At 35.0% G+C, this 14,650-nt stretch overlaps 1 protein-coding gene across 1 annotated transcript in view; it reads right to left on the bottom strand.

Annotated features, from left to right (window-relative positions):
• The window catches only part of LOC137249390 (RNA helicase aquarius), an 83,682-nt gene extending 69,402 nt beyond the window's left edge, over positions 1 to 14,280 (bottom strand). Inside the window, exons 1-4 of the mRNA XM_067780812.1 lie at positions 14,112 to 14,280; positions 13,560 to 14,043; positions 13,382 to 13,500; positions 12,526 to 12,753 (exon numbers count right to left, since the gene is read on the bottom strand). Coding sequence (XP_067636913.1) covers positions 12,526 to 12,753; positions 13,382 to 13,500; positions 13,560 to 14,043; positions 14,112 to 14,213 — 933 coding nt within the window. The 5' untranslated portion in view covers positions 14,214 to 14,280. The remainder of the gene's footprint in view (positions 1 to 12,525; positions 12,754 to 13,381; positions 13,501 to 13,559; positions 14,044 to 14,111) is intronic.
• Positions 14,281 to 14,650: the final 370 nt, after the last annotated feature.

The raw sequence follows: 14,650 nt of genomic DNA, 5'->3' as shown, positions 1-14,650 counted from the left end.
TTCTGGCACGGAGGCGGTCGTGTCCAGCTAGCGATCAAGCACTAACTATAACTTCATTCCTCTCAGGTCACTGATCCGTCCGATCCCGCCTATACCGCCAACGACTACCCCGCCTACGCTCCGGTACCCGCTCCGTAGCTCACTACCAAAAACATCAAAACTAAACTAATTAAGGGTACGCTAAAGCTAATATAATAAGAAATTTCTATAGAAATGTCATTTTAAAAACGTGTATAAATATTTTGTGTTTTTCATCATTAAGGGCATTGAAATTTTAATTAGGCACTTCTAACCAAAAATTTACTCAAGGTTAAATGGGTTGAGTGAGTGAAAAAAAAAATTTCCGTTTTATATAATTCAAATGTAGATGTGTTTTTATTGTTCTAATTCCAGGAATCTAGAAGGAAACTGTTTTGCTTATTTTTCATTCACACCACACAATTATGTATAAATAGCGTCCACAAAATTGATCTTGGTGTAGTTTGTACTTAAAAAGCGGTGAAAATAGTCTTGATAAACTAAAATGTATCTAAGAAATTATTACGCTCTATTGTTTGTCATACTTGGTTGCCGTTCGACTTCTACGAATTCGGAATATCGCATTGTAGGTGGATATCATAGCGATATAAAGAAAAATCCACATTTAGTATCAATACGTCATAACAGAAATCATATTTGCGTGGGTTCATTAATCACTATGCAAAAGGTGGTTACAGCTGCAAATTGTTTTATAAATTTAAATGTAGACTCCATCACGGTTTCAGCTGGTGTAACAGATTTACGTGATATACCCACACATGGGCAAACTCGCGAAGTGGAGGATGTATTTTATCCACCTAATTATCATCCCGAAATAGCAGATAGGAATATAGCTATGTTGAAAGTGAATAAATGTTTTGATATGGGCCCAACAATACAATCAATAAGCTTTGGCCAGTGTACATTTGAAGAAAGCACGCGAATGGAAGTTAGTGGATGGGGTTGGACAACTGCAGTAAAAGGGGAGACTTCAAATATACTCCAAACTACTGTCTTGTCTTCATTACCACATGCTAATTGTGCGATGTTTTATCGAAAGGCAGGGATAATTTTAACAGAATCAATGATTTGCGCTGCTCGTCATAAAGCTGATGTGTGCGCTGGAGATTTTGGGGCACCAGGCGTTGTGGATGGAAAACTTTGTGCAGTGGCATCATTTCATAGAGGATGCGCGGACCCGTATTTTCCGACTGTTTTTACAGTTGTAACTAATACAGATGTTCTAACCTTTTTATGTGATACGATATGGAGATGATGCCTTAATTGCAGGGTGTTGTTACATATCGACTACTGAGTGGAAAATTACCCCAACTCGGCAGAACGCCCCATTTCAGAACTTTTTTCATACACGCTGCAGCTCACGTCAAAGCATATAGAATTTATTCTATGATAGAGCTTTCTCGAAACGGCAGCTGAGATATGGTGATATTCCAATCAGCAGTCACAATGCCAATATTTCTTTTTGTGTTATCTTAAAATAAATGGTTATAATTGTGATTTAAAAAAATATTTTTCGATTATTTGTAATTATAGTGTTGTTTGCACATACAAATGCTTTAGGTTGTGAGATCAAACTTTATTCTTAGCTTTAAACTTTCCTCGTTAATGAATAGACCTACCATAAGATAAAAAGAAAATTGCGGAATAAGTACTTTATGGCCCTGGCAATCTCCGTATAAAATGACCCTGGCAATCTCCGTATAAAACAGCTGATGCAATCAACTTTATGAAAATCAATGTATTCTGTTATTGATGTCATAGCATAACGGCTCAGTGATAACCATCCGTAGCTAAGCTGTACTTTTCGTTGAAGTACATAGCTGAGCCTAGACTAGCAGTTCACCAATAAATAATTTTTTTCTGTCCATACTCAATAAATCGTTTGAAATAGGGGCAAATATGAAAAGATGTTTGGAATATTTTCTGCTTTTAAAATTTGTTTATGAAGAAAAAACTTTGAAAAGCTGGAGCATTGTCGTTCAATACAATCACTGTAGCAGGTTTTATGTACCCCAGCGACTAGGGATTTTTACAGATCCAGGGCTGTCATTTCAGTGTAACCCCATTTAACACAAATCGAAAGTGATTGTGATTCAAAGGATGTGAAACTATGGAATTGGTAGCAAATTGTTAATCTAATAAGTTATCGTGTTGTGGTGACTAGTTCACCATGTAATTTATTCGATTTAACATTTTTGAGCTATTGTTAATCAAAAAATACTTTCGATTCGATAAAACAGAAAACTTTTATTTTAAGCAATTTTTAATTTATAATTTATTTAATAATTTGGGACAAATTTAAACACCGTGACATCAGAACTGACAAGGCGACAGCTGTAAGGTTTACAACAACAAGGGGTACAAGCTCCTTTGCGAGAACACAACATAAGACTACCTCTCGAATTCCCTGAAATTTAATAGGAGCTGTAGGGGTTTACTTTAATACTTTATTTGTTAACACTTTTTAATTTTAACACATCTCGCGAGAAACCCCAAAATCGCGATTTACTCATTCGGGCCAAAATATTTTTTTTGCTGAAAACATTCTGTTCATGTCCATTTATTGTATATTTGAAAACAGAAAGTGAAAATTTTCACTTTTTCCATGATTTTTTATCAATTTTCCATGTGTGCACCGATCATCACTCGGCCCCAGGAAGAAAAATTACTTACTGGGGCCGCGTGATCACCGGTACATTTAAAATTTTTTCTCGGGGACTGCCGCGGTAAAGCTATTGCATATTATCAACTTATGCAATTATAATATTTATGCAACATTTTGTTTTCTTTGATATTAATTCAAGTTTTGTCTTTGATATTAATTCAAGTTAACCTTTTTAAGCGTGGTGACCGATAAGAAAACAATTTTTTTACTTTTATTGAATAAATGAGAAGTTAACGCATTACTGACCAACGTTACATATATGTAACAGTAACATAAGTATGGATAATCGTACACCAATATCACTTGGAACGACTGTAATTGGGTTTGTTCGTGTGGCAATATGAAAGTGTATGTTTAAGCTTTACGATGAAGCGTGGTGCGATCAGTTTACTGAGAACCACTGAAGTGAGTAGAAGTTTTTAGGCTTGTGCCATATCCCTGTGTGCCTTTTTTTGCAGTTATGAGAAAGCGCAAAATGTAAGTAATTGTTTACAAATGTTTTTTTCAAATTCTAAGAACAATTTTTGTACATAATTATTCAGTGCAGTCACATAAAAATATTAAAAAATCAAAACAAAAAAAAAAAAGTTTATTTTCTTTGAGATAAAAGCTTGAAAAGTCAACGTTACATATGTGTACCCTTGGTCACTACTATAGCAAGTGTACTTATTTCTTTATTTGCTTCGTTTATCTTTATTTAAGTGACGTTTTACGCACAGAACAGATCCTTGAGCTGCTAGAGGGCCAACGCGATGAACAACGTGACATCGATAAGGTATTTTTAGAACCACCGGATGAAGAAAATATTTCAGAAGAGGAATCCTCAAATGAAGATGAAGGAGGAACATTGAGAAATTTATCTAGGAGGCAGAAAATGACTAATGTGAAGTGGTCCCTATAAATGAAGAGGAGCTGGCGAAATACATCAAGGATGTGCTGGATCATTCATTGTCAAATGTGGAAAGAGATCTTCTTAAAACACATCCTCGTTTGCAGAAAGGGTTGCATGCAACATCTTTTTATAAGAATAAAACATCGACGCCTCAATCTTTTCAACACACTGCATCAAATCATATTCCAGTGACAAACTCGCCCGAATCAACTCCACCAAAACTACCTGAGTCATATGTGCGGCTAACTCCACCGAAGCTGTTTCCGAAATCTTGTATTCTTCCATCCAAAAAGGAACTTATCAAGATGAAAGTTAAACGTGGGTGGACAGACGGTGTGAAATTGGAGAAGGCGAATATTTACTTCAATAAATGGAATGACAATTCTATTGTAACAATTGCGTCTTCAATATATGGCATTTATCCTATATCGACAGTCCCAAGATATTCCCGTGAAGTCCATAAAAAAATAGATGTTCCACGGCCTTTGGCAATTAGTCGTACAATAGCTTCATGGGTGGGGTAGATGGAATGGTCCAAAACGTATCTACTTATCGCATATCAGCCAGGGTAAGAAAGTGGGGGTCATCAATTTTTACTTGGCTTGTTGACGTCTCTATGCAGAATGCTTGGATTCTTTATCGAAAAGTTGGTGGAAGTATGTCTCGACTTCAATTTCGCCAATCCACTGCCAGATATTATTGCAGAACTCAAGGTGTTGCAAAACCACCTGGCGGTTACCGTCGACCTAAAATTGATACCGAATATACAAATTCACGATATGACTGCCAGGCGCATTTCATAGCAAAAATTCCACTAGGAAAGAGACGAAGGTGTCAGGCTCTAATTACAAATCTAGCATTACAACTGAATGTGTAAAATGTAATGTTGGATTGTACGTTGATTGCATTCAAAAGTATCACTTTATACCCTTAAACTAAACATTATAGATCATTTTTTGTTTACTTGTAAGCCAAGTACTTTTTATTTAAACGTTTATCTTTTTATGTAACTTTACTCAAATTAAAATCAAAAGTCATGTGTTTTATATATAAAATGAATGATTTTGTGCTCCCTAAAATGTTATAAGAATAAAAGTGCTATTTATTTTCAAAACAAATAAAAGTATATATAATTCATGTTAATTTTTGCAATTCGTATGGAAGTGACCAACGTTACATATGTGTAACAGCCCACTCTGTCCCAACTTCACCCAAAAAAAAAAATTTGTTTTTGTTCTATCAGTTTAAGTGGCTAAACATAAGCAATACACAAAATTTCAACAAAATCCATATATGTTAAGGTTTCTGTCAGTAATGGGTTAATATTTAACTTTCACTTTAACTTTAACCTTAACTTTATTTTTAACTTTAACTTTAACTTAAACTTTATTTTTAACTTTAACTTTAACTTTAACTTCAGCATTCACTTTAGCTTTAACTTTAGCTTTAAATTTAACTTTAACTTTAACATTAACTGTAACTTTAACTTTAAATTTAACTTTAACTTTAACCTTACTTTAACTTTAACTTTAACTTTATTTTTAGCTTTAACTTTCGCTTTAACTTTAACATTCATTTTAACTTTATCTTTAACTTTAATTTTAACTTTAACTTTAACTTCAACTTTAACTTTAACTTCAACTTTAACTTTAACCTTAATTTTAACTTTAACTTTGACTTTAACTTTAACTTTGACTTTAACTTTAACTTTAACTTTAACTTTAACTTTAACTTTAACTTTAACCTTAACTTTAACTTTAACTTTCACTTTAACTTTGATTTTAACTTTGTTTTTAACTTTAACTTTAACTTTCGCTTTAACTTTAACATTCACTTTAACTTTAACTTTAACTTTAGCTTTAACTTTAACTTTAACTTCAACTTTAACCTTAACTTTAACTTTAACTTTAACTTTTAACTTAACTTTCACTTTAACTTTAACTTTAACTTTAACTTTATTTTTAACTCTAACTTTCGCTTTAACTTTAACTTTATGATCCGGGGTGGGCGTGAGCTTAGCACCTGCTAACAAGCCAACCTAATATAAATGCACGCAAGTCATTTCCTGTAAAAAATGTCTCATGCACATACAACTTGTATGAGAGCAACTCAAATTGAATTTGCTGCGTGAAAACCTAACTCGATTTCCAATTTTTGTTCTGCGTGACATTTAGATTTGACGTTTGCATGTGTTTACATTATCGCAACGCCTGCTTATTTGGGTTTGGGCAAAAAACGCCGGTTGTTTGCGTGCGCTGAAAAAAAGGCAGTGCGGTTTTATTAGGTTGGCTTATAAGCGACCATATATGTATACGATAATCTATAGCACAATGGCTACTTCGTGAAAATCTACGACAGCTCTTTTAGTTTGATTTCGATGGTCGTACGGTGAGAAAGTGTCGCACGTGCGCTTAAAACAGAGTACCAAAGAGTGCGTGTGACACATGTTAACCGTTAAAGCATTGAAATCAAACTAAATAAATAATTGATTTTGCTTTAGTGCTCGCTACGCGTTCGTGTTTACTAACACATTCTCAATTTGGTAATCTGCACACCGCTGATTATGATAAAGATCCAATATTATGTATTTGGCCTGTTGCTAACACCGAACCTTTACGAACGTTTTCGAATCTTTTCGAACCTTTTCGAGCCTTTTCGGATCTTTTTTAACAAATATCCGTTACGTTTTTTTTTGATTTAGTCGCCAAGCCCGCGATAAAATCTATGCAATAGCTTAAAAAAAGATATCAAGGAAAAAACTTAGTGATAAGTGATAAGATAAGTGAAGCTTTGAATGCTAATCCCTCTGATCTGTCAGATTTTTGTGACTCTAAAGACGATGATGATGTTGATAGAGACAAGGATTACATTCCTTCTAGTAGTTGTGATGTCCACTTCAACTAGTGTGGACCAAATAATATGCATCACAGTACCACCTCCTTCTGCGTGTGACCTGGTAACTGATAGACAATCCCCACGTTCTGATAAACCGTGAACATACCGTTCGCCCATAATCCCTTCACCAGATTTCAGCTCAATACCATCAACATCTCGTTCATTCAATGTCCCAGATTTTAGTTCAACGCCATCAACATCTCGTGTCCCTGAGGAGCAGGTGGATGAGCTGGACAATATTTCTGAGGAAAATAATACAAATCCGGATGTATCAAAAACAGTTTTTGAGTCAATATGGCAGAAGGGGAAAGAACGACATTTCCAGAGGTAGTACATGGAAATACCGGATTTCCACCTGATGTCTACGCAAAATTACATCAGAAAGGGCCCATTGAATGTTTCAATCATTTATTGGATGATGGAATAATTTGTTTACTGGTCACTCAAACCAATAGATTTGCGGCGCAAACTCTGTCAGGAACCTCACTGCCTAACGGTAGAGTCAACAAGTGGATTGAGACGAATGCTGTTGAAATGAGAAAATTCATTGGAATTTAATTCTGGATGGGTCTTGTGCCATTGCTGCATCTAAGAGATTATTGGTCAACTGATCCTATTTATAAAAATGGTATTTCAGAAGTAATGAACAGAAACCGATTTGAGTTACTGTTAGCTATGTTCCATCTTTGCAACAATGAAGAACAACATCCGATGTCTGACCGTGTATTCAAGCTGCATAAGTTTCTCACTCTTCTTCAAAGAAAATAACAGGCATCATACATTCAAGAAAAGGACGCCTGTATCGATGAAAGTAATGTAGACAATACATACCCAATAAAAGGCACAAGTATGTCGGTGGCGGATATAGCTGGAATTTGAAAGTATATACTTGATTGACATTTTTCATATATATGCGTTTAACACAAGCTTATGCATTTCCAATAACATTGCCGCAATCAACCAAGATGTTGCGTTTGTAAATATGAAGGAACTTCAGACTTGGCAATTGAAGTTTATTAAGGCGGTGACACAATGACATTTTTCATATAGATGCGTTTAACACAAGCTTATGCATTCCAATAACATCGCCACAATCAACCAAGATGTTGCGTCTGTAAATATGAAGGAACTTCAGACTTGGCAATTGAAGTGTATTACGCCTTGCCCATTCTCATACAAAATTTCGCGAAGCACTGTTGTAAACATTCTCCCTATACAACAAAAATACTTGCTAACATATTTTGTGTCGTATTCGATTGTTATATTGCAGTTTTTAATTGTGAAAAATGTTAGAAAATTTACCAACCAGTGGGAAAAATAATTTCACTTGCAACGTGTGCCAACACCCTTAGCCAAAGCAAATGTCAAATTCTTCTTCTTATGATTTGCTTGGCACAAAATTGGGGAGTTGGCTACTTTTCAATATCAGATGGCGCTAGTGTCGCTTATTCTACCATTCTCCACGAAAATACATGCAATCTACTCATAATGCATAAGCTTGTGTTAAACTCATATATATGAAAAACTGCTTATGTTTCGGAGCTGTAAGTGGCGTTAGCGCAATACAATTAGAAAACTTAATGTCAGATCCCGAAATAAAAGAGTATATGCTGTTTCTCGCCTATACTCTTAAAATTATAAATACCTTAAATAAAGAGTTCCAATCAGAAAAGATTCGTCTGCCATTCCTATACCATCAAATTGGGGCACACTTCAAGCTTATCTTGAGCAACTTATGCATAATCAGTACATAAAAAATATTATTTAAAAATATTTTTGTTGGAAGTAAGGCTGAAGTATTTCATAAAAGCGATAACTTTACAGATTTAGAACGATTTACGGTAAAAAAATATTTTAGATTTGTACATATATTGAACTCTTAAAGCAAAAACGCTTTGATATACAAGTATTATGTACAATTACTCCCGACAAGGTATTAGCAGAAACCGAAACTTCTATAATACCGTTAATAAATAACTTTTCGTACTTGATAAAGTGCGATCAAGAAAGATTTTAAGACTGTTAAATTGTGATTTTAAGCCTGACGTTTTAGCTTTTTGGGAAAAAGTAAGCTTTCTATAAAATGGTAGGAACGAAGAGTGTTTTGAAGAATTGCTTGTATATGATTTACTGGGTCTGAGTTCGGCGGCCGCAGGGCGATTTTTTTTTTAATTGCCTCTTATTAAAACCAAGTTACGCAATAAATTAGAGTTTATTTCAATCAACCACATAATGTTAGCCAAAGAACTTTGTACGCAAAACCCAGGTTCTCATTACGTTTGGTCGGTGAAAGACATAGGCTGGTCCTAGAAAAGTTATACAATGAACGATATAAAACTGTTTTTATTATACGTTTTTTTCGATGTAGCCCAGAATATATTATAAACATATATGATTCAAGTTTTTAAATATATACACATTAACCTGGGTCGATTTGTATTGACGAAAGTTAACCGATATCGCGCCATCGATTTTTCGATAGGATTTGGGCTCAGGAAAAAAGTTCCACTACGCATACCCAAAAAAATAATTTTCGAGCCTGCGAAATTTCATTTTTTTTTTTTACTTTTTTTAAACGATTTTATTTAGGTTGACTTGACAGGCTGCACGGCTGCACGGCCGTTGTGAACGAATTTTGTAATTGAAATTTGAGTAACTTCCCGATAAGCTACAAGCTTGAGACTTGGAATATAGTTCAGAACCCGATGACAATGCAATAATAAGAAAAAAATCGCCGCTAGGTGAAGCAAGGATCGAGATATTCACAAAAATCGTATTTGTACTCGGATTTCGCTCATATTTGGAACACTTAATACATATAAGAATGAAAAGCGACCTATGAAAAAAATCGCCGCTAGGTGGCGCAAAGATCGAGATATTCAAAAAAATCGTATTTGTGGTCCCATTTGGCTCATATTTAGAACGTATAATACATACAAGAGTGGAAAGCGACCTGTGAAAAGAAATCGCCGCTAGGTGGCGCAAAGATCGAGATATTCAAAAAAATCTTATTTGTGGTCCGACTTGGTCCATATTTGGAACACATAATACATACATGAATAGAAAGCGACCTATGATATCCCATTTGGCTCATATTTGGAACAAATATTACATACAGTCCGGTAGAAATGATATCAAAATATTTTGGAGTTAGAGGAGGGACAAGCATACGTGGCGCAGAGTCGAGTAAAGTCTTTGGAAGGATTATGTATTGAGGACTTGCATTGTAACAAATTGTCAGGAAAGAGACCTTGTAATAATGAGTCACTAAATGAACTAAATAGAATGAGAAATAACCCTGCAAAAGTAATGCATGGAGTACCCACAGTCCAATAAATATCGTTAGTGATTACAATCGTTAAAAACGAGCAATGATCGGCTTACAGAATGTTGGTGTAGAAACATGGTCCATTGCTGCATTACAGGGGAGTACAATGGTAAGTACTCCAGTGGACCACATGATCGAACGATTTTTGCAGGTTATGGACCAAGCGAGTGCTCCAAAATTAACCACAATTCATACAAAAAATATGGTCCAATTAACATTGCGATGCCCTAGGACTGGACCATATACTCCAGCTCCGCATTACATCAGAGTAATCCATGGAGTACCCACAGTCCAATAAAGATCGTGTAGTGATAACAATCGTTAAAACGAGCAATGATCGGCTTACAGAAAGTTCGTGTAGAAACATGGTCCATTGCTGCATTACAGTGGCGTACAATGGTAAGTACTCCAGTGGACCACATGATCCAACGATTTTTGCAGGGTAATACTAAAAGCTAGAAAATAATTAGGTAAATTTCTATTGAGAGTCATAAGTAAGACTAACTGAACCTTAATCAGGTTATGCTACGCCTCACATTTTTAGAAATTTCACGCGCCCAACGCTTTTATTTAATTGTGTGATCAACACCCTAGATTGATGAGAAGTGTGATGACTAGTACCTAGGACCTACCTAATTATTTTCCATAGATGTTAAGTAATGATTAGATAATGCTAATGATTGCTAATTAACCTTCATTTGCGAAATTCGCTAATTCATTAAATAATTAGAAATAGTTCAACTAATTCCAATTAGATAATTGAAATTTTTATTCCAATGGTAAATCTAATTGCAACTAGTTGCCGTTAGCAAAAAAAATTGGTTTACCTTTACAATTTGAAATCTAATTCACTTCTGCTAATGCAATTAGATATTCAATTATCTCGAATTGGAATCAATTATTTTGATAAAAATAAATTTTTTTCAAAGAATTATTGAAGTGAACGAATAATGATGTAAATAAATATAAATAATTGATTCTAATTCGAGCTAACTGAATATTTAATTGCATTAGCAGAAGTCAATTAGATTTCTAATTGTAAAGGTAACCCAATTTTTGTTGCTAATGGCAACTAATTGCAATTAGATTTACCATTAGAATAAAAATTTCAATTATCTAATGGGAATTAGTTGAACTATGTCTAATTGTTTAATGAATTAGAGAATATAAACCAATTGCATCAATTGCTAATTCTAATTGGAATTTAACATGTATGTTATTTTCTAGCTTTTAGTATTATTAGCCGTGTTTTTTTTTTACACGCGTATACGTTTCGTTTGCGCGTGAAAAAAAACGCCTATCCTCGCTTAGATAATGCTTAGGAGACCCATCTAGCGGCTGTGGTTAAACAACTAGCTACAGCAACAGGGTGTACCGAAAAGCGGAGACACAACGCTCTGATGGCCATAGGGTATAACATATAGCTGAATCAGTTGCGATGAATTGTGGACGCACATAGAATACATAGAATTAGTATAGAGGGTGAAACATAAACACATTTTTCAGTTAAATCTGAGTATAATGCGTATTGAAATTTAGTAGGACAAAATTTATGCGCAGCAATTTCAGAGGTGTATATAAAGCTTGTCGCTTAGCAGTCCATATAAAGTTTAAGCGTAAACGGATATACGCGTGTTAAAAAAACGGCTATTATTACTTCATGTAAGTATTGTTTTCAATAAAACCGTTTAACTTAACATTTTTTTTATTATATACGACTTTGATTTTTAAGGTTTTTTTCATGACCTATTAAAAAAATTTTCATATGTATACCCTGTCCAACCCAAAAATATCCGCTAAAAACGTTGCCGATAACGCCTTTTTAAAAAAACATGAAAATTTTACAATAAAATTAAAATTTTTTTAGTTGGTCATGAAAAATCCTTAAAAATCAAAGTCAAAAAAATTAAATTTCGCAGGCTCGAAAATTATTTTTGTGGGTATGCGTAGGGGAACTTTTTTTTGCTTGAGCCCAAATCCTATCGAAAAATCGATGGCGCGATTTCGGTTAATATATCGACCCAGTCTAATACACATACATATGTGTATAAGACTGAAAAATATGCCCATATATGATAAAATGTATTTAGTTATCATCATCAATAATTATCATCAATTTAAATTTAAGCACTTTTTGTTTTTTGTAACTTTGTGTTGTTGATTATTACTCATCTGCCTTGCAGATGCCGTTCGGAGTCGGCATAAAAACATGTAGGTCCCGTCCGGCCAATTCGTAGGGAAAATCAAGAGGAGCACGACGCAAATTGGAAGAGAAGCTCGGCCTTAGATCTCTTCGGAGGTTATCGCGCCTTACATTCATTTTATTTATTTATGTATACCAATAAATGAAAACAAATTTTGGTTCATTTTTTTGAAATTTGGTCTTTTTTCGACGAATTTTGGTCCCAAATGAAAACAGGCTGTGGCAACAGTGCCTAGAAGGTTTCATGTGGTCATCCCAAATCGTTCCCGAGATAGTCGGGCTAGTACCTTCATGGTGCTTGTTACCGGAACAAGCCGGATCTGCATCCGGCAAAGAACCAACAATATCGATAACACTCTCCAAGGACTTTGGGAAGTGTCCATATCGCTACAACGACAACAACAACAACAACATATCCTAACATTTTCATTTGCACACATTTATGCATGACCGATATATTTAAAGATTTCCTGTCATACTACTTAAATTACTAGATTACTCACCTGACCAAACAATTTCCCTTCTTCACGTTGTACTAAATTACAAATTTGCGCACGCACCAACAAATGCGTATCATCTAATACTGTATTGAAGAAACGACGTGTAGGCAGCAACGCTTCCAAATCAACAACGAATTCCAAAAAACGTTCACAATATGTGATTACACTATGTTGAACGTCACCTTCAAGTGGTATGGCTTCCAATATACTCAGAAACTGAATAATTAAATTCTGTGAAATAAAGAAAATGTAGCGAGAAATGTTTCCTTAGTTAGTTGTTAAAATTGTGGGGACATATTTCGTATAATGCATGCCTGCATTACTGACAAAAGAGTTTCGGGTAATAGATCAGTGTGACTTAAACTGAAAAATATAGACCCATAGAGTAAAGCCAGCACATTTTTTTGTTATTCCTAAGGTATGAGTGATTTGAGTTTGACCTTCGCGGTGTCCTCATCGCTACGACAACAAAAGATCTCTAGGAATTATCAGAAGGTACCGAATTGATTTCGAAATCAATCAATGAAATTATTCGAAAATAATTGCGATATGGTCCTTAAAACGTCCAACCAATCTCTCGTGACTGAGCCGAACGTAACCTAAGATGATGTTAATACAACAACACAATGTCGTTAGCGGATTTTGTAACAGCAAAAGACTTCCCGAAAAGGAGTACCGATAGAGTGAAAGTACTTCTATGAGTTTCGAAGAAAATTACTGAAGTACTACCGCGTTTTATATAACGTTTTTAACCTGTTCAATCATCGCCCTTTTCGCACACTTAATATTCTAACTTCAATTGCCGGTAAAAGGAGCTTTTAATTCCAGCTAACATATCCGAGCACTTATATATAGTTACCTGCAGAAAATGCCGTTCCCATTCTACCTCTCGTTTTTTAATGCCCTTTTCTTTTTTCTGCAATCGACGCCAAAATTTACGCCATTCTGGCACTTCACGCAACTCCTGCTCCAAGCGTTCTGAAAACATTAACAACACTTTCATATCTCCAGAACTTATAAAATAAAAACGAATTTACTTGGTTGTAAGCAACTCCACATTGATAGCGCTACCAAACGTTTGGCTTGTTCCCGACACAATTCTATTTCCATGCTGTTAAAACAATGGTTAAGAAATACAATAAGCGCAGTTTTTTCACGCATAGTTGCTTGTCTGTTGCCTCTACACTCATCCGCCGGTAAACAAGTTTCCAAGACGTGCCGAAAGAACGCAGGATACTCCTCTGGCTTGCTTTCGAACAAAGGCCAAACTTCAACACGTTCGCGGAACTTTTCATTAACCATGGCTACAATGGACATTAAATGGGCATGTGTCGCAGTTTTACGTTTATAATTAGGCCATAAATACATTTCCAAATACTGGCTAAACTCGAGCATCATAATGCGACGTGTTGAGGATTTGTGGCTCAAAATCTCACGACTGTAGATATCATCGATTACGTTTGCATTGAATGGTAGAAGCTCCTCGGTTGGTGTTTCTGGTGACCAATACTGCGATGCAAGCTACGGGAATGAGAAGTATAATTTGTAAACGTTTTACATATATTCAATCATGGACGCGCTCTACTCACCTGCCAAATAATGTCGGCGCTTATTTGGGATACTGTAACTGTATGCGGGTTCGGTTTGTTTCCACCATCTTCATTACCAGTATGCTTGCGTTTTTGTTTCATTTTTGTATAAATTGCTTTAATAGTTAATAAGCTGGAGCAAATTGCAGAAGCTCGTATACAAATTTTACGATATATTTTGACAGCCGGTTATTTACAGCTGATTTCTTCCTAACTTGCAGGGTTGCCTGAAATCATGCAGCTTATAATACACTCAAAAGAATTTTTCTTCAATTTTCTAACAAAGTAGGTTCCATTAAATGAATGTTCACATTGCCACAACTAAATATTAGCCGTGTTTTTTAACGCGCGTATATCCGTTTACGCTTAAACTTTATATGGACTGCTAAGCGACAAACTTTAAATACACCTCTGAAATTTCTGCGCATAAATTTTGTCCACTAAATTTTAATACGCATTATACCCAGATGTAACTGAAATATGTGTCTTTGCTTCGCCCTCTACACTAATCTTATGCATTCTATGTGTGTCCACAATTC

Source organism: Eurosta solidaginis, chromosome 1 (genome assembly GCF_040869045.1).
Source record: "Eurosta solidaginis isolate ZX-2024a chromosome 1, ASM4086904v1, whole genome shotgun sequence".
Taxonomy (NCBI): Eukaryota; Metazoa; Arthropoda; class Insecta; order Diptera; family Tephritidae; genus Eurosta; species Eurosta solidaginis.
This window is presented reverse-complemented; position numbering and strand designations above follow the sequence as displayed.